Raw genomic sequence first — 21,117 nt, forward strand, 5'->3', positions numbered from 1 at the left:
GGGAATCGAACTCATGCGAAAGTGGCTTTAGCTTTTTAGTGCAGTGCTTTAACCTGCTGCGCCACCAGGGAGGGCCCTAGAATTTGAACATTTTAGTAGACCTCCCTTTATTTATATTTGAAAATTTATTTATGCATAAAATAACTGGGGTACAGGCCTGAGGTGCAGGAGGTTGAGAAGATTCACCAGAGACAATGGGGAGCAGAACAGGTGGATCTACTGAAATGTACTGCTGAGCGGAGTAGTGGACAAGACAGGAGAGATCTGCTGCACCATGTAGATTAGCTCTCTGGCTGGGGATGAAACTCATTTCACAGTGGCTGGCAATAGCTTGATAGTACTGAGACTTTAACCCCTGTGCCATCTCTTTGGACTGAATTTTGTGAATTTTTCTTTCACATAATTTTCTTTAACTGCATCTAAGTTGTTTCATGCATGGATACTTCAATTCTTTTTATAGCATTTCTTCCTATGAATGTGATCTAATTTAACTGTTCTTGTGAGGGATATTTCAGTGGTTGCCTATTTTTAGCCATTATGAATTGATCTGCAGTGAACATGCATGTAGAAGAGTTTCTGAGAGAAGAGTTTCTCTCAGAAACATGGCAAAACTGAAATTGCTGGGTCAATTTATATTTATAGTTTTAAAAATAACTACCAAATTATTTTCCAGAGTGGTTATACCACTTGACATCTCACTAATAATGAATTATGGACTTTTTTGTCATTTGTGCCAACATTTAATGGTATCACTATTATTTTGGTCATCCTATTAGATGTTTCTTAGTATCTAGTTTTAGTTTTAATTTGCACTTCTTAATTGGGTCTTGACATTGACTATCTTTAATATGTTTATTTGGCATTGATGTACTCCTCAATGAAAATCTATCCATATCTGTTGCCTATTTCAAACTGACTTATTTGTGTTATAAAATGTTGAATTTTCAGATTTTTTCCCTACATATACGAATTTTGTAGGATATGGACTTATTTTTTTTGTGGATTTGTGATCTTCTGGTTGTTCTTTTCCCACAACTTTTCAACCTTGATAGCTCCTTATAGCTCTTAACCCAATGCAGCTATCTATTAACTTCAAGTTTGAATATATAATGCCGTGTGTGTGTGTGTGTTTGTGCACACTCACACACAGTCACACTTATTGTATTTCCTAATTCCCTAATATGCAAAGCAACTTCCTCTCCAGTGCTGCATCCTGCATTTTTCAGCTATTTCTGCTGCTCCTGCCATGAATTTTTGTCCTCTGGTGCCTTAACGAGGTGAAAATGTCATGTTCTGACTAGGTATTTTCAATTATCAATTATCTGTCCTGAGAATTTTCCCTACCTGCTACCTATAGCTAGGTTTGATTTTTACAGAATTGACATCAAGTTTTCCTTCATTCTTGTATTATAGTTTTGCATTTTTTGTTGACTTCCTGAAATCACTTCCCTCATGTATCCTGTTCCATTTTGTTTTTATTACAATGTTAGTGTGACAACATTTAATTCAAAAGTTTCATGGCCAAAAGTAGAAGCTCTTTCTTCCTTAAAGTAATGAATATCTTTTAATTAATCCAATAATAATACATCCACTTTCTTTAGCCTTTGGAGTAATTTAAAACAAGAAAGGAAGCTCTACTTGGATATGAGATTTTTAGTAAAGAAGGATTAAAGGCTAGTTGACATTTCTTGATAAATGGAGCAGAGAAAAGAAGGCTTTAAAAGTGATGAGTATGTGATATCATAACACATTTTTCCTTAATGTAACATTTTAGCACATAAGTGCCAATTTATTTCCTCTAATTTACAAAACATACTGTAAATCACCTGTAATCAGCATATAATTGGAACATATTTTGTTTTTAATTTTTGTCTATTTTCAGGAGACTAATTTCATTTACATATAATGCCTCATGGTTGTTTGTATGGTAGTTCTAATTGCTTAACTTAGTTGCTTAGGTAATTACTTTCATTTAATTGAGTAAGTCTGCATAAATTATATATGTATAATTTTCTGTGATTTTTACTAATACTGGAAGGATTAGCTGCTTTTCTGAGAACATGTTTGAAAGTCATTGATACAGATAATGTGGTAATTTGCCTAGTTTACTATCACAATTTTAAAATTAGGTTTCAGTTAGTCAATACATTTTATTCAGTTATTTTTAAAATAGCTCTATTTTGCTCTACTTTTAAATGCAAAAATTATTATTAGACAATATAATTTAATGTGTTCTAAGTGGTAGTTCGCAAAGGCAAATATGATAGGAAAAATACAATAGCATATAGAACATAAATAAATAATATAACATACAAAGTCTTAAATTTATATCAATTATATTTAGGAGTTGAAAAAGTTATAATGCATTTAAGGGTATAATTACAGACTGTTGGAAAACATTAAAGTTTATTCTCTATAATTTGAATTTGAAGTTTTGTAATTCAAATTACTACTATGTACTGAGTATCATTTTTGAAAAGTTAAAAGACATGTTTCTATTTTCAGCTAAAAATACAGAGTTGATTATAAAACGTGCTGCTCCTCAAAAAAATGGACTTTTAATCAGTTTCTACATTTTTCTACCTATCCTCATTTTAATTGCCACTGTGGCTCTTAAATTGTATAAAGTGAAGAGATTTCAGAACAGAGAGGGGACAGTAAGTGAAGGGTAAGTACATTTATTTGTCATATTAACTATTAAATAGATTATGGGAATGATGTAAAAGTAATCCACAATATCATTAAGTAGAATCTTTTGTATGAATTGGCTAATGATCCAAAATATTGAGATTTAGTTAGTATGTGCCATGTTGTTTCAGATTTTAGGCTCTTAGGTATCCTTTATGCTCTTATTAGCCAAGGAACAACTGAACTTAATCTGTAAGTCTTCACTGCCTTTCAAACAACTTGCTGCTTCTTAAAAGGAAAAAAAAAAAAAGACTATACAGTCATGTTGGTTATAACTTTTATAAGAGCTTCAATCTAGTTATGAACAACTCCATTTACCTCACATGCCATTAAATTGTGCCATGGAAATGAGTAGATATAGGTGTCTTGCGAATATGTAGAAGGTAAGAAAAATACAAGATATTAACAAATGAGGGAGGGGACACAGGTAGAATATATATGATTTTACATATAAATAATGTTGTTTATATGTTTCTATACTGAGATTTTTTTCTTTATCATAACACCAGTATAAGTCTCAATTTACTACCAGTTTGTCTCAATTTACTTAGAAAATATTTAGGAAAATGAGATGCAGATATTAAAGGAAAATGGTTCTGTTTCTCATTGATGTAGATGGAGATGAAACCCTGTCAGAAAATTTCCACTAACTCCTGTTTGCCAAGTTAATTAATTTTACTTATCAACAAGTTAACAGTAAATAGTTAAATACAGGGTAGCATGATTTATTTAGACATTTTAATAATCTTCAAAGTGAAACAAAAAGACTCAAGTATCTAGCATAAATATTCCTGTGTTCTTACGTAAGAGATCTTGGAAAATTCTGAATAGCTGTAGAAATAATCCTGAGTTTTGGATGCTATAACAAAGTCTCACTGATCACAAATAACACACTCTGGTCATGCCAACCTATATTTTAGAGTAGCAGTCATGGTTTAATGGCAACAAGGGCAAGATGTGATGTAGAGGTGAAGCCCAAGAAGGTAGTAATAAGCTGCAGCGTCAGTACCCGCCATTCTTTTTATCTCCTCAGCTTTATGAGACAGACGCTGACATGCTGCGTACTGCGCTAAGGAGGCAACTTATCCCTTCACCTTTATAACTGACATTTGCTGTTGTTGCTTGTGTCATGCTCTCACACTTAGCCCAGCATCCCTAGCTAAAGCGCAGTTCCAGGGCCTCCCTGTGGTGCTCCCTCAGCAGTGTATTTCAGTAGATCTGTCTTCCCACTTTGTTTCTGGTGAATCTTTTCAACCTTTGTATCTCTGGTCTAACCCCCAGTTCTTGCATATAAATAAGCAAATCTTCAAAAAAAATCTTTAGTTTCATTGTCAAATAAAATTCCAGCAATCTATCCACAGTCAATGCCTCTTAGTTCATAATCTCAAAAAGCAGAAGAAAATAGCCACGTAAGTGTGCCTAATTTAGAGTGTTCTGTCTGGATTTGTATCAGTGAGGTGGGTGTTCTAGCTTGACATCATTTGTGACCAAGGAACTATAGCCATCGAGTAGGAACCCAGACACCACATAACTCTTCCTCAGCAGAACTGTGTATGCAAAGGAGTTTTTTTTAAAAAAAAAACTGTATGCTGTTTAAATGCACTAAAATATTAGCTATATGTAACTGAAAGACACTGAAGCCTCAATAATAAAAGTGAAAGACTGTTTATATTTAATTGATATAAATAGTTATAGAGACATTATAATTTAAGGATTTGAAGATTTGGAAATAAATTATCTTCTTTCCCTATGGAAAAATATTATTGTAGGAAAAATATATCACAGAATATAACAATTTTTCTTCTTGTGTCCCATGTAGACAAGACAGAGACAATAAATAAATGGACATAGCAGTAAAGTGAATATTAGTACATTATAACTGCATGTTTAGCATAAATCTTGTTTTTAATTTTTCTTGGTTTTGCTTAAGATTACAAAGGCTCCTAACCCTAACATTCATTTTATTTCTTTTATACAGATCTATTACAGAAGACAGCACTAGTAACAGCAACCAGTCATTGACTTAAAGGTGAATTTAAGAAATAAAATTACTGACAATGATAAATCATAAAACAGTTTAAATTTTTTAAACAATAATTCAGTATAAGAGAACTCAGATTTACATTTCATCATTTTGACTCTGATTTGTCAATAATATTAAAGCAAAGACTCATACAGCATTGAACTTAATTTTATATTTTAAAATTAATTAGCTTAATTTTATATTTTAATAATTTTGAAATATTTAATGTTAATGAAATTAGCCAACACTTTTGTAATGATATGACTTTAGGGATATTTTAGTATATTCTTAAAATACTTATGAACATCCAGACATCATGTTCCCTTATTTAAGTTTCCAATTGGTAGTTTGCACAGATTGTCTCTAAACATTTACATTTTCCCCCCTCACTATGACACTATAGGTATGTTATCCTTATTTTAGAAATGAGGGAGTGGACATAAAGTATTAATTTCCTGTATGTACAGAATTAGTAAATCTTGGAATTTAATTTGAAATCATCAAATGTCAGGGTTTATACCCTTAAGACTGTAATGATTTTGACAAATACAGCCTGAAAAAGACTGGGGATAGGGAAGGGATTTTATATTATTGAGGAACTATTAGATCCAAGCAAAAGGCTAATTTCTCCAAGGAAGAAAGATAACTTTTTGCTGTAAAGTAGTTATCTGTATATGTTGTTTAAATTTCTAACTCAATGTATAAAGTATTTGTTAAAAATTTAGACCCATCACTGAGAGTAAAGGAAAAAAAAATCTAAAGTTCCACTTATCTGCCACCCCAACATATCTGCTTTTGCTCCAGAGTTAAGTCAATAGATCTCTGCTTCTTTATCAGTCTCCAAAGGGGAAATATACATACATATCTATATACATACATATATAGATACACACACACATATATACATATACATATGTGTGTGTGTGTGTGTGTGTGTATAAATTTATTTATGCTTATAGAACTGGGGTACAGGCCAGAGGTGTGGTGGGTGAGAGGATTCACCAGAGACAGAGTGGGGAGCAGAACAGGCAGATCTACTGAAATTCACTGCTGAGGGCAGCAGCGGGCGGTCAAAAGTCTGCCACGTGATGTGAGTCAGCAACATGGGCGGAGACCAAACTTGTGCTGTAGTGGCTTTGCAGAGCTTCATAACCCATTGTGCCACTAGGGAAAGCCCCAAAGAAAACATTTTTTATTTCTATCCTCATTGTAAAATCATCTTGTTCCTGCTTACAGGAATCTTGACATTTCTTCAATAACTTGTTTAAAGGTCCATGTCTTAGGTGAGAATTTTGGCATGTAGCTCACTGTCTTATGTCCCTCAGTCACAGTGTCATCATTATCCATGTGACTTTACCTTAGCTCACCACTGCCATCCAAATTCAGGCATTTTTTTTTCTGAGAACATTGTACGGAGTTTATCATTTCCTGGGTTTCTCCCTACTGTTAATAATAATACAGTATCTTGCTTCCTTTTAGTTTCTTACTTATTTCTTCATAACCTCTTTATACTAATAGTAAGTTATGATTTGAGTGTGTAGTATATTGAACAGTGATTGAATATGTAGAAAAAATAAAGAAGGTAGCTGTCATTGGGAGAGTTGGGAAGAAACTGGATAGCAATTTTAATTTGGTTCACTGAGTAGATCCTGTTGCAAAGTAATACACAAGCAAAGAGTTGGAGTGAGTGCAAATATTTTTCAGCTTACTTATTAGAAAAGAAGTCATCTGAATTCACATAGTCAGCTGACATTAAACTTTTATTTTAATGCAAATGATACTCTAGACGTGTGAGAATTCAGACAAACACTGGGGAGTCAGCAAGACACCTCATAAACATTTAAATTTTAAACATATTGTCCTTTCACCGTCTTTATCTTGGCAAAAAGTAAGACTAGACATGCAGACTTTCCAGACAGACAGAGGTTTTGCATTCTGAGCTGGACAGACCAGGAATATGGTGAGAATGGGAAAGGCTGAGACAGGGGACAGTGATTTTCAGTAATATAGGAACAAAACAGCGCCTGCCTAGAAAAATAGAAGTGTTTGCTGAAATGTTGCTGAACCAGCCCCCACCTAGAGTAAGGTCCCATAACAGGATAATTAGGGGATAGAAAAACAACCACCAGGAAACTTTCGGACCACCTCATCTGGTATATTGGACAACAGGAAGTCTGAGAGTATATAGTTAGAGACAGGGCTAGAGTAAAGTTAGCATCCTACCCTGGACCCGCTCCTGCTGTCAGGAGTTCCTTCTTCTTGTTTCAGGAGGTCCACACTTGCTTCTTGCTCACATGTTTGTTGTGGCTGTTGTTCCTCAACTGGTGAACAAACCAGATCCATGAGCTTCTATTCTCCTAACAATTCTACCAGTGACTCTGTTTAAAAACTGGGTTGCCTGACTGGATTGCCTGATGGTGGGTCCTCACCTGTATGCTTAAGATTCATTGCAGGTACATACAAAAAGGTCAATAATGGGTTTATTTACAAGGGAAACTGGAAAATTAATAACTCAGGGTGAGAGAGAGAGATAAGTTAATTAATGTGTCCTATTAGCTCTGCTAACCTGGAACCCCAATAGCATGCTGAAAACAGGTGAAGAGCCAAGAGACAAGCCTTGAGCCATGAGGCCAAGAGAGCGCCAAAGCCCACATGTCTGGTTTATATCCAAATTTGGCTACTTCTTTAGCTTCATCCTCAGGTCCCAGTTTGTGTCTCTTTGGTATTGATGGGATTTGTAGTTCCAGTATCTGGGGTGGGAGTGGAGTCCATGAAACCTGTATCTATAGAGTTCATTCAGGACATCCTTTCCCTTACAAATCAACTCTATCTTTCCTAGACAGAGATTGGCAGAGTTACACATGCATCTATCTTTCCAACCACATAAACAATTCAATGAAAAATAAGTCAGGAATGCTGAGTGGCAGTGATGCCAGTATATTTGGAGTTTCAGCAAGAATGTCCTAGTGATTAGGTCAGAGAAGTAATATTGTTGTAGGATTTGGGAAGTATTGGATGCCATCTATGTTTTACACGGAGGAAAGGGAGAAATAATAGGAGGCTTTAGATTCCAAGCACAGACCAGTCTGTTGAAAATAGCATGACTGCAAGGGTCTACGTGAAGAAGTTAGTTAGTGGAGAAATTACAGTAATGATCCAGAATGGAAAGGGTGATTGCTCAGAGCAAGAATATTAAAATGTTCTTAGAAACAAAATCTAAAGATGAACCAAAGTAATGTACGGACAGTTCGAATGTATGTAGTATAAGAAAAAGTGCATAAATAATGTTTATCGATACAAAGCAGAGAAATACAAAGGTTAAATGCCTCTATTTCTAACGGTTGTATAGTGTTGTAAACTAATGATATCTCGTTAAAATGAATTAATAATAAAAATTTATATTAAAAAAGCATGTGTGTGTGTATCTATATCTCATGAGCAGTAAAGTTCTGTTATACCATAATAAGGTGTATACATTTTTTCATATATGAATAGGAGCATAATTAAAAGTTTTTTTTGAAGTGGTAAGGGAGGGATTTTGCATGATATTTACAAAATTATACTGATATGCTTTGCTATGTATTATATACTATACCATAACTCACAATTGATAAATATAGCAAAATTTGTATTGATAGAGATTACAAGTTTCATTGGGATAGAGTAAGGGAAAATTCATTCAGAAATTTAAACTAGTGAAGGAGATAAAACTAGTGAATATATAAGAAAGGTATGAAAAATAAGACTAAAATCAAAGGAAAACAGCAAAAACAGTTTTGAGAGATGAAAGAAGTGGAATTAATTCAAGTTCTAGCTGGATGGATATATTTGTGTTAGAATAATAGAAAACTGCAAAGAATCTCAAGAATGAATAATGGCAACTTTTACTAAAGATACATAGCATAGTAGTACAAGGTAAGAATCATTTGGGGATGGAATAATTAATTGGAGAGTAAAGAATGACATTGCTCTTGAAAAGTCACTTGGTTTGGTAGATGTGAAAAGCCTTTGAAAATTCACAGACTTTTGGAAATAGTCTTTCTCCTAGACCAAAAAAAAAAAAAAAATCGATGAATTAATAGTAATTATTTTCTTCACTTGACATAATCATTTTCCTCTCTCTTTACTGGTGATTTTATTTTAATTATGTAAAACTTAGAGTGTTTAAATGAAATTTATATAAATACAAGTTGTTAATATTTCCTTTTAATCTGGTTATCACAAAATTCAGGAAAAAGCTAAGGCTGACAAATTTAGTATAACCAGTGTCTCATACTACCTGCTGTAATTACAGTTGTGTAGTAAAATTAAAAGGCTGTTACAACAATTCAAATTAGCATTTCCATGTTTCTATATTTTTTCACAGCCGTTAACCAAACAACAATATATAAACCACACACTTTAGAAAGAATGCTACCTTGAACTGACCTGATTGAAAAATGAGAACCAATACGCTTTTCTTTCCTTTTGTTATGGCTTAAAGCTTTCAAATTCCTAAACAAAAATAAATCCTTTACAGGAAAGCATATAGGTTTGTGTTTATTGATTCTTTTACCCACTGCGATCCTTTAATTGGAAATAAACAGCTTTGCCTCTTTGAAAACTGCTGGGTCCTCAAATTCCCAGGTCACAGTAGCAGCTCTCTTCTACAGAGAGGATCCCTTTGGTCTGCACCTCTCCGGTTGCTCACGATTCTCCCGCCACATTCAGCTCTAAAAAATGGTGAGCTCTTTCCATTTGTCACCAAATACTTGGAACTGAAGGGAATTCTACAAAGTGAAATAAACCAAAAGCAGAAAGACACTCCTTGGTGATTTTGCTAATATGCAGATACAGGGAAACAGGCTAACACAAAATCAAGCCAAAAGCAAGTCCCCAGGCTATCAGTGGGGCAAGGAGGGTGGGGGGTGACACAATGGACTACATGGAAGACTACTTGGGTGCCTTGGTGGTCCAAAGAGTAACACACATCTGAAGAGGCGGGGCCTTTATTTTCCTAGTCACACACAGTATTTATCCTTAATAAGCTACTGTTAATAAAGTTACTAAGTAGTTAAACATGAATTCTAAAGAGATGAAAATGCACACATTTAAGCTTTTCAGTTTCCGTTGCCAAAGCGTTTCAAAACAATATCATCTATACTATAACTGATTTAGTGTTTGTTTTGCAATGTTCCTGTATGTGTGCACGTGTATGCGCTTTAACCTAAAGGTTGAACAGAAAATTCTCAGTAGTATGGTTAAAGTAGGCAACTGCCTGCTTCTAAACACATTGTGAATTTCAATGTCCTGATTTCCTTCACTGCAGTAATTCAGAACTTGTACTTGAAAATTGTAATGTGGTCTACTACTATTACCTTGAACATCACCAGCAAATAGCCTATTTCCTGTGGAGAAAGAGAGCTTTATAACCATTATGTTACCTACCTCTGAATGCATTTAAAATGCTAGCTTTTGAAAAACAAAGCTCACGCTGGCAAGCTTCCATTTGTTATCTGTGTGTAGCGAGTCATGTATGGGCATCCCTGGATTTCATACTGGGTTCTGCATCCACGAGGTTGCTGCAGACCCCAGAGCATCTTCTACCTGACCACCGGGCTGCAACTTCCTCTGAGGCTCAGGCAGCTCACTGTGCCCTCCCCCCTCCCCTTTCCCTCTTCTCCCTGCTCTCCATCCTTTACTACCCCTCAACTTCCCCCCCATTCGCCTCTCCTTTCCCCTCCTTAGGCCCTCACTCCTTAATCCCCATTCACCCCGCCCCCCCCCCCAGGCCTTCCAAGGAGGACCTGGAAGCACGAGCTGTAGCGGCCGTTCACCAGTTAACCGAAACCAACAAGCCATTGCTGAAACCACCAAGCCACGGACACAATGCTCTTTCTCTTGCTGATCCTCTCACTTCTGGGCCGGCTAACTTCTGCAAACTACAGTGAGTAGTTACCCTTTTCCATTGGATATTTTCCTATCACAATGTTCCTGGGCGTGAGGCCATCATCTTTGTCAGACTAGAAATTCAGGACAAACTGGGGAGAGTGAGGAGTGTGGGGAGGTGGGGAAATGACAAAGCCTGGACGAGTTTCCTTGCTCAGGGCTGAGGTCATCCCAAATTGTCTCTAGATAGAGGTAAGGGAGTGCATGCACTTCCAGAGGAATCTCTTCCTAGAACCCGGATACGTATGATTTTGTCTCTGTGTATCTTTGGGGTGGACAAGTTCAAAGATCCCTATCGAAGTTCAAAGAGCCCTATGTTGTGAAATGGCAGGTAAATGAAGAATGAAGATGTTGCTTTGTATCTTGGGGAATGTTCACAAGGATTTTCCTTTCTGCAGATTCTGAAACATCGTTTCTACAAATCACGATACCACAGAAGATTTGGACAAACAGGTCCGATGGCGATGAACCAGAAATGCATGTAAGTAAGAAATCAGGTATTTACAAATATTTTTTATTCTTCTTGAACTATATAACACAAAGCAATTCATGCATATCGCTTTGTAAAATTTTGTGTTCTAATTACTGCATTTAAAAGCCATTTTGTTTAGATGAAAGCAAGTGTATTGAATGTTTTTTTCATTTCTCAAGTAATTTAAGAACATAATGAAAGTATTTAAAAACCTAAATTGAGAAAAAAAATACTGCAAATGCCTACCACACAATATAAATATACAAAACTCTGCGTTTTCCTTAGAAAATAAATACCTTATTTTCTAGAAAATAGGTATATGATTTTTAAAAGGATAATATACAAAAGATAATATGTAAAGAATCTGTTCATGCTTGTACTTTCATATATGCATATGGAAATATTTGTAAAAGTGACTAAGGTATATATATATTTTTGGACTAATGGTATTTTTAATCCAGTTAAACTCGTATAGTAGGGACAGTAATCTATCCTTGATGATTTCACTTCCCATGGTTTCAGTTACATGAATCATGATTCAAAAATATTGTGAATAAGATGTTTCCATAGAGAGAGAACATTCACATAACTTTTATGATATTTTGTTTGAATTGTTCTATCTTATTTAGAGTTGCTAAACTCTTAATCATGAATGTACCATCAACTGGTTTATCAAATTTTAGACATATAGTTTCATAATTCTTCTTTTGTATGAAATTGTTAACCTGAAATCTCAGGAAGCTGTTAATAAGGAAACACACATTTATTTGGTATGAAAGAGTTGCAATTCAGGGAAACCAAGTACATCTAGAAATGCAAATAGTGTTCCATGTTGGGACAAAATTTAAACCTTTTTTTAGAGATAGTCAGGTGAAGTAACCATAGGGCAAATTTATCAGACATAGGAATCAAAGATACTTAAAAAGTCCACTTTTATGAGTGCTTTCAAACAGGATTATCCCATTTTGCTGGCTTCTTGGAGTTATGGCCATGGAAGTGCCATTGTGAGTAAGGCGATTCCCCAGGTAAGGGTTACCCTGCCTCTAATTTAGAATGACTCCACGTATGTCAAGGTTTCACTTTTATTGAGATTTTTCTCTGAAAGAATTGCTGGTGAATGAATGCAAATTATTGCTGGTCAATTATTGGATTGAGTCTCCCCACATGTTCAGTTTTTTTGCTGTCTCCTTACTTGGAAGGCTCATTCTACATCTTGTGTGTTGGACTGAGTGGGGTGGGACTTCTTCAACAAGAGCACCAGAGCAGCGTAAGGTTTATTCTCAAATCCAAAACCCATTTCCTGCTTCTATTCCTACTGCTAGTGCTACACTTGATGTTATGTGAATCATAGATAAAATCAGTCTAATTTCTAATGAGTCAACAATATTTCAAATAAAAATCAATAATGCATCATTGTTAGTGATTGCTCTGCTGTTTTTATCAATGTTTTCTATCTTCAGAGATAGTTATAAAAATCTTTTAAAAATGTTGTAGAATAGTTTTCTGAAAACTGCCAAGTCACAAATTGAATTGGGTTAGCACTTTCAGAGTATACTACTGAAAAATTGCAGTTAAATAGAGCAAAACCAATTACCTGGGATTAAATGAATTTATAACAATGCTAAAATAATTTATAGATTTAAAAAATATATATATGAAATATAGTTTCATTTTAAATTTTGGTCATGAGTTATATACGAATACAGTTGTGGGATAATTTTGGGGGGAGTATTGTTACAGGGTAGCCCAGAGTGAACTGGGCTGCCTGACTGTGGGACCTCACCTGCACACTCACAATTCGGTTATACTGCAGGGACACACTAAAGGGAGTAGGGGGTGGAGTCCATAAGACTCTGCAGAGTTCCTTTAGGACATCCTTCCCCTTAACAGTATGTCTTCGTACAGCCCTTTTTATATGAGACAAAAAAACACAGATTAAAACATGAAAAAAATATCAGAATAATTTTGGGAGAGACCACAGTTTTCAATTGCCATAAAGTTATACAAGACTGAACACTAAAATGAAGGTAAAATAACCAGGAATTGTAATGTCAACAGTTAGTTGGAGAAGAACATTAAACAGATATTTTGGTGAGAGAAAAGAAAATGAAAGAATTAGAAATAGCTAATATTACAAGTGAGAAACAGATGAAGTGTAAATAAAAATACGAAAACATAACTACAAAGTGTTGCTTTAGACAAAGTAAATTCATAAAAATATAGCAAATCTGACACAGAGTAAATAAACAACTATGTAAGGAAGGGAAAGAACAGGAATATGAAGAAAATGACTACAGTTGGGGTGATGAGAGGCTTTTATTAAATGTGGGCTGTCCCTGGAGAGTAGTAACTGTGTGAGCAGGCCTTTTGTAACTGAGCACTGGGCCGAGAAGCTCAGGAGATGCAGACTACAGTGGTGTTTGTCATTGAGGGGATACTTCCTGTAATCTTAACCATGGACTGAAAAATAGATTTAAATTTATTTGTGCTAGTAGCTGTATTGTACAAAAAGAAGTTAAAATCAATTTTCTTCAAAGGTTACTCAGCTTTTCCAAAGTAACAATTTTAAATAAAAATTGCATTATGATACTTAAACACACATGAGTATTCTTTTTTGTTTTGAACCTGACTTAGAATTTTGATTTTATTTCTATTTCATTGTGACAAATACAGTCACACAATCCAATAGGGAAGAAATATAACCGTCTACTTATACGTATAGGCAATTTTGAGACATTTATGATGTAATCTCTGTTTATATTAAAGAGCACATTTTTTTTTTTTAATAGCAAGGACAATGTTGAATCCATGGGCAAATAGAGTTTCTTGGTTTCATAGTCTGTTTTTCACTGGTGTCTTCTAGCACAGCTGGCCTAGTAGATAACATGTAGCCTTGATATGTAGTTCCATGTGCACAGAGCAGTAAATAATAATGTAACCCTGGGGCATCCTTGGTGGTGTTTAAGTCTCAGCACTGTGAAGCTGTCAGCAGTCACTGCAACACAAGTTGGTCCCCAGCCAGGCAGCTGATCCACAGGGTGCAGAAGACCTGTCCTGTTGCCTGCTGATCCCCTCAGTAGTGCATCAGTCAGTCCACCTGTTCTGCTTCCCACTCTGTTTCTGGTGAATCCTTTCACCCTTTCCCCACACCTCTGGCCTGTATTCCAGTTCTTGTGTGCATAAATAACTCAATTTTTAAAAAGTAATATAACCTTGATGTATAGTTTTCTTGCTCAAAATATGCTTGCCTAAACTAGGCCAAAACTTCCCTCTGCTGACTTTGTCTATAAATCACAAACGAGCTAATAGGGCTCCTGGGCAGGCCATATGCAGGTCATTCCTAGCCTCTCACTGGCCGTAGGGCCACGACTGTAGCTGACACTGCTGCCTTGCAGCTTTCAGGCCACACTGGGCGGGGCTGTTCGCACCAGGCCAGCCAGACAGATAATGATGGCACTACCTGTATATTTCCTGTTCTGTAATACTTGTTCCCAGCTTCCCACAGATGGGCTTCCTGACTTGATTTCTAGTCTGTCATGGTGGACCCCTGCAAGCTTGCAGTTAAAGTAGGGGAGGCTGGAGCAGATAACAGTGATAAGGTGTAGAGCATGAGAACTTTGGTGGAGGGTGGGCAAGCCCTGTGCAGATGTCCAGTTGTGAAGCTAAGCGGTGTGCCCAAAAGTATAAAAACTGTAAACATGTTAATAAAATTTAATTAAAAAATTATGGCCTTCTTTTAAGAATTTGGCATTTCTAATAATTTCTTGTCTCTTTGAATACTTTGTTGTAGGTTACATATGCCATTAAATTTGACAGGAAAATATATACTATTCATCTTAAAAAACAGTAAGTGAACTTTTTGTACACTTATTTTTAGTTCTTAAATGCAATCACTGTCCTTAGTTGAGCCAAAATCAAAACATGAAGATTATATTTATTGAAAATATTATACCTTCCTTGGAAACCTGACTAAAATTTCAGTCTTCATCTTGAGATTTTTAAATTGAGTATTTGAGCCAAATACTAGTTATGTGAATATTAATATATACCAGCTACATGAATTTATTCTATGTCACTATTTAAGATTAAAACACAATATAGCAAGTAAGGACATAATTTTACTTGTCCTTTAATTTTATTCTTACTGTCATTTTACATATTTATATGATTTTTCAGCATTTTACTTGGTACTACACTAAATATTCTCATATTTTCAGTTTCTTAAATTTTATTTAAGGAAAACAACATGAGTGATCATGTAATTATCTTTGTATAATATTTTATTCTAAATTTCATCTTTCCCTAAAAACGTATAGGAACCTACCCCCTAATTTTTTTTTGACAAAAACAGAATGTTTTGTGACTGAAAGCTATTATTTAATACTGGTATTTATTTTTTGCTTTATTTAAATGTTTTACTCTTATAGGATGTGATACAATAAGAAATATAGCTATTTCCATAATTGTCACTATAATGTTTTGTAATAAATATCTTTGAACATATATGTATATACATATACATGTATATGTGTGTATGTATATATGTGTGTGTATATATGTGTGTGTGTGTGCATATTAGAGTATTTTTAGAGTTGATAAAAATGTTTGGAGCTCTGTTATCAAGAAGTATGAGTAATTATAATAATCATAATAATAGTAATAACTATATTGAGTGCACACTATTTGCTATGTATATTTCTAAGAACTGATTTAATTTTGTAACAGTCTCTCAGGTAGCCATTGTTTATTAACCACAATTATACTATATCGCTATTTTTGAGACTTACTATCTATTACTTTGTGAAAAGACAATAGCAATTTAGATTTCCAAAGGATGCTTGATGTACTAAGTTCTTACCTCCTTCTCATTTGAAGGTCAGTTTCTTTTTCCCTAAATAAGTTCTCTAAACATTTGTTAGCTATTTGCATTTCCCTCTATGAGGCTTGTCTGCTCATATAGTTTCCTCTTTCTAATTATTATTCATCTTATGTACCTTTAAATTTTCGATTCACAGCAAAACTGAATGGAAGATATAGAAATTTCCCACAATTCACATGTCTTCCCTTATCTGCCAGAATCATGTATTTGTTAAAATCGGTTATCACACACTGGCACATCATTGGCAGTCATCTGCAGTTCACAGTTCCTATTAGCCCAGTATTTTGATTGGCTTTTCTGAGTGATTAAAAATATAAAGGGAAAGGGCCCTCCCTGGTGGCGCAGCGGGTTAAAGCACTGCACTAAGAAGCTGAAACCACTTCCGCATGAGTTCGATTCCCGTCTGCCCCGGAGGAGACCACATGGCGAGGCAGACCTCTCCTGACCCGCCCGCTGCTCCCCTCAGCAGTGTACTTCCTCGATCTGCCTGTTCTGCTCCCCACTCTGTCTCTGGTGAAGTCTTTCGCCGCCCTTGAGTCTCTGGCCTGTACCCCAGTTCTGTATGCACAAATAAATAAATCTTTAAAAAAAAAAAATAAAGGGAAAACTCTCAGAATAATATATAGGTTCAGTGTAGTCCCTATCAAATTTGGAATTCTCAAGAAATAGACGAACTATTACTGAAATTTATATGGAACAACAAAAGGCACCAAACAGTTAAAGCAATCATGACAAAAATAAAAGTGAAATGAAGGGCGCAATCCCATACTCTAGACTAAAACCAGATTTGTTTATTCAGGTTCATACAATCCTCTCATGAATTTATGTTTCATTGTTCTTAAAAGTATTTAAAATTCTCTTTATATATCGAAGATGTAAATCCAAGTTTCATTTTCATTGTGTAACAACTGTGATGCATTTTCCAAATATTGTCAGTTGGTTTTATTAGTTAACACACTGCTTCATTTCCCCCCTTGCAATTTTATGTGGAATAAGGTATCGTATAGTTATAATACTTTAGTGTTATTTTGTTCAGGTCAAATATGCACACTACATGCTTTCTTATTCTGGACATATTTACAAGTTTATCTTTTGTCATGTTGAATGATATCTTGGTGATGTGTACAGTTTGTGTATCTTATTATTTTTCTATATATTTTCTATTTTATTATAGTCCATCTTCACTGAATTTTCTGTGTTTTGTGTGTGTTCATGCATGCATGCTTGTGTGTGTGTGATATGATACAGTAAATTTTCCTGGTGTCGTAAATCTTTTTTATAGTTAAAAAATTTTACATATGTGTTTGTTCTATGGGAAATCTTTGCTTCATTCTGGGCTTTGTTTTTTCCTCTATATATTGAAGGTTTTTTTCCCTATTACTATGTCCAAATCTTTACTTATACTCTTTATTTATCTAGATTAGTCATCTAATTTTTTTAGTAATCAAATTACCCTTGGCACATTTATCCAGTTACTTAAATTCAACATTATGTAATTCAATTTGATAATATACTTTTTACTTTAAATTAGCTCCTTTGAATGTTTTACATTTCTTGAAATTATGATTCAGAACTAAGTTTTAATGCTACCATCTTCCTTTTTCTTGTGCATTTTCTTTATATTAGATGCTGTTTTTCTTTGATGATTTATTGTATTTTTATACTTACCTAACTAAGCCAGACTGTTTTGTTGTTTGCCATAGAAGCAACATGGATAAGCTTGAAAGCTCAGAGTAATAAACTTGCATATTAAATTTTCTCATTTTAATTATTCTTGACATTTTTCTTTCACATTTTAACTTCTAGTTTCTTTTCCTTGGGAACTGTTTCTGGGTTGCCTATTCTACCATCTCCATTGACATGCTTGTGGTAATTAAAAGATTCAGTGCTTTTCCTGTAATGTTTGCAGATGTGAACTTATGAATATCAGGTTTTCTCTGTGAAGCTCTTTAATATTGATGTTTGAATTTAAGAAAAAGATAAACTGTCAGAAATATGAGAAAATAAAGCAGAAGTGTAAATAGATGTCATGGTTAAAGAGAGTTCACTGCAAATGATATAGTTTCTCTTTTATTATGATCCTGAAATGTCTCTTGATAATGGAATCCTTGAGATATTCCAGCCTCCCTATAATGTTAGATTGTTGAAAATAAGTGTTAGATTGTTCATACAAATCACTATCTCCTCCATAATAATTTGTTCTGTTTAGAATAGCTTTGTGTATTAAAATAATTTATGAAATTTAAGTAAAACACTAGTATCCTGGCTCCCCCCCAAAAAACTTTTGAGAAATATATTATACTTCTATAATATTTTCCTTTCCTTCTCTACAAGAAAGACATCTTCCAGGGAGGACTCATGCTTTTTCCAAACTCCACTTGAAGGCTAAGTGCCCCTGAACCTAGGGTAAACTTGTTAATAACATTTATTGTGTTTTATGACACAGCAGAACTTTATGAAAACTAGTGAAAAATCATGCATTTTCCATGAATGCAGGACCCTTATAAACCGCATTTTTAGCTAACATATTTATGCATGAGTGACTCCTGATTGAATCTCAAAGGAAAATGCTTCTGTGGAAATCAGGAAATGTTGATTCGTACTACACTGAGGTCTATATCATTACATTCATACCAATACCTGGTTATACTAGCTGTTTATTCTCACATATTCAGTATATTACCAGGGCACAAGCTAGAGAATGGAAGGATGACTCCATTTAATTTTGGGGTGTTTGAACTTGTAAAATTTGATTTAATGATTGTAGAAGTTAAATTTACTCGCTACATTATTACAATAAAGTCTCTCTCTCTCTCTCTTTTTTTTTTTTTGGTTGAATTAGGTCATTTTTAGACCCTGATTTTCTTGTGTATTTATACAACACATCAGGAATATTGTACCCAGATTTTTCATTTATGAAGGTAAGTCTTAGAGATTAACATGTCTTTTTACATGTTTTTGGCTAAGGTGTCATTGGTGGAAAGAAAACAAAAAACTGTATATTCTATAGAACTATCAGACAAATAACCATAAATCCAATAATGATGCAACAATTACTAAGAATAGTACAGCTATTTTTAAAGTTTGTACACAGGATTCATTTATCAAAAAAAGTCATTTAAAGTAGCTAAAATTATTTATAGGATTTTGAGATGAAAGGAAAAATAGTTGTCAAAAGAAATAAATTGCTAAACCCACTGAGAAGTTTTAATATACTATATGAAATATTAAAATCTATAAAAAATCTGACATAATTGATAATTCATAGAACCTGAGCACTGGAGAAAATGCTACACACTATAGGAAAGTTACAAGGAAAGTGAGGATGCAATAGATACTGGGAACAGGAAGTTGGATTTAGTTTTCTGACCCAAGCAGACACATAATGCCTTTTGACTGTTGAGTTCAGTACATTAACAATAAGGGAGATTATTAATATATGAGGTTTTGCTAATTCCATTTGCCTTCCGTTTTCAAAAGTGCAGGATCCTAGGTCGGGAGGTGACAACAAAATACGTTGCTCGTCAGAGAGAACCTTAGAGCATGAAAGACCCCTCAGCACTGTTACTATTCATTCTGGCAATTAGGAGTTTTGGCAAGACCCGGTCTCTGCCTAGTCTCACTGATGTGTCCTTTCTTCTTCAGTTGAGGATAAGTCACACAGCTGATACTCATTTCTGTTTTAGTGGGAATTATTTGATTGATAAATCTTCAGTCTCAAAAATTCTTTTCACAGCCATTTCCAATCTATTATTGAGACCATCAAAGGTATTCTTCATTTCTGTTACAGGTACATTTTTAACTCTAGCATTGTTTCTGGTTCGTTCTTAAGTCTTTCTATTTACTCTTCCCATCTGTTTTTCCTGAATGGTATTCATTACAGTCCTTAGAATAATTATGGTTTTTTAAATTCCCAGTTTGATAATTCTAAAATCTGATGTCTCTGGTTCTAATACTTGCTCTATTTTTCAATTTGTGCTTATGCCTTTTGAAATGCCCAATACAAGATTTTTTTTTTCTTGATAACTGGAAGTATGTACTAGGTAAAAGAATCTGCTTTAAACTTGCCTTTAGCAACACAGTAACAGCATTTGGGATTGGGAGATGTGTTCTCTAGTGTTATAATTAAGTCTCAATTTTTAATTAAACGTATGCTGCTAGACTATGAACTTCATAAGTATTTCTCAGCTTTCATTTAAATTCACCCTAGATTGTGGGACAGAATTACTAGAAGAGGCTGTAGTTGAATATTTTCCTCCTCCACATAAATTAGGTTCTGATCATAGTTCAGCAAGTTAGTTTCTAATTATGCAGCTTCCTGAAAGCAGAGGTGTCTTATATTTTTCAAAATGGTTCTTTGCTCTCCATGCTGATGGCAGCATGACTGGACTCCTCCCCCCCCCCCAATATTTAATGTACCTGCCTGATCAAACTCCTGGAAGGTAAATTGCACAAAATTGTGGGGACCCATGAAGTATTGTCTGCAGTTTTTAATTTTCAAATATATCCACTCTATTCTTCAATATTTTATTAGTTAAAATCAAGTTTTTCTACTCTGGCATGTTTTCTGCAACACTTTTCACTTCTGATTCCGCACTTCACTCAGCTGTGACTCTCTATGTCCCTCTTCTGCTGCTTCACTGTTGGAGGCTGTAGTGTGCATATCTAATATTTGTTTCTCTCCTTCTGACATATTTTACATATTCCCTTAGCATAATCCCCACTAACTCCACCCATGCTTTTGCAAATGTCAAGAGTTCATCTATTTTTATAATAGATGTGTAATTTTATAATAGGTTGTGTAATATTCCATTGAGTATATATACCATGTCTTCATATACACATCTACTTATTTCCACTTAGGTTAGTTTCATAATTTGGGCTTTGTGTCCTATGTGTTGCAATGTACATAGGAATGCATATATCCCTCTGAATTCATACTTGTGCATTCTTTGGGTAGACCCCTAAGAGAGGAATTGATAGACTTTCTGCTAGCTCTATTTTTAATATTTTGAGAAACGTCTATGCTCTTTTCCATAGGGGCTTGAAAAGTCTTTATTCATACCAACAGTGTGCAAGCTTCTGCTTTTCTCCACATGCTCACCAACATTTGTTCTGGTCTTTTTG

At 34.6% G+C, this 21,117-nt stretch overlaps 2 protein-coding genes across 2 annotated transcripts in view; both read left to right on the plus strand.

The window, feature by feature from the left end:
• Window positions 1-10,641, plus strand: part of LOC101622418 (disintegrin and metalloproteinase domain-containing protein 18-like) — a 42,972-nt gene extending 32,331 nt beyond the window's left edge. The window contains exons 18-19 of the mRNA XM_012724780.1: window positions 2,506-2,668; window positions 10,482-10,641. Coding sequence (XP_012580234.1) covers window positions 2,506-2,668; window positions 10,482-10,641 — 323 coding nt within the window. The remainder of the gene's footprint in view (window positions 1-2,505; window positions 2,669-10,481) is intronic.
• A 368-nt stretch (window positions 10,642-11,009) lies between these two features.
• The window catches only part of LOC101622659 (disintegrin and metalloproteinase domain-containing protein 18-like), a 38,941-nt gene continuing 28,833 nt past the window's right edge, over window positions 11,010-21,117 (plus strand). The window contains exons 1-3 of the mRNA XM_012724781.1: window positions 11,010-11,120; window positions 14,902-14,957; window positions 18,833-18,911. Of these exons, the coding sequence (XP_012580235.1) occupies window positions 11,010-11,120; window positions 14,902-14,957; window positions 18,833-18,911 (246 nt within the window). The remainder of the gene's footprint in view (window positions 11,121-14,901; window positions 14,958-18,832; window positions 18,912-21,117) is intronic.

The sequence above is a fragment of the Condylura cristata genome, unplaced genomic scaffold, assembly GCF_000260355.1.
Source record: "Condylura cristata isolate star-nosed mole 26May11 unplaced genomic scaffold, ConCri1.0 scaffold00014, whole genome shotgun sequence".
Taxonomy (NCBI): Eukaryota; Metazoa; Chordata; class Mammalia; order Eulipotyphla; family Talpidae; genus Condylura; species Condylura cristata.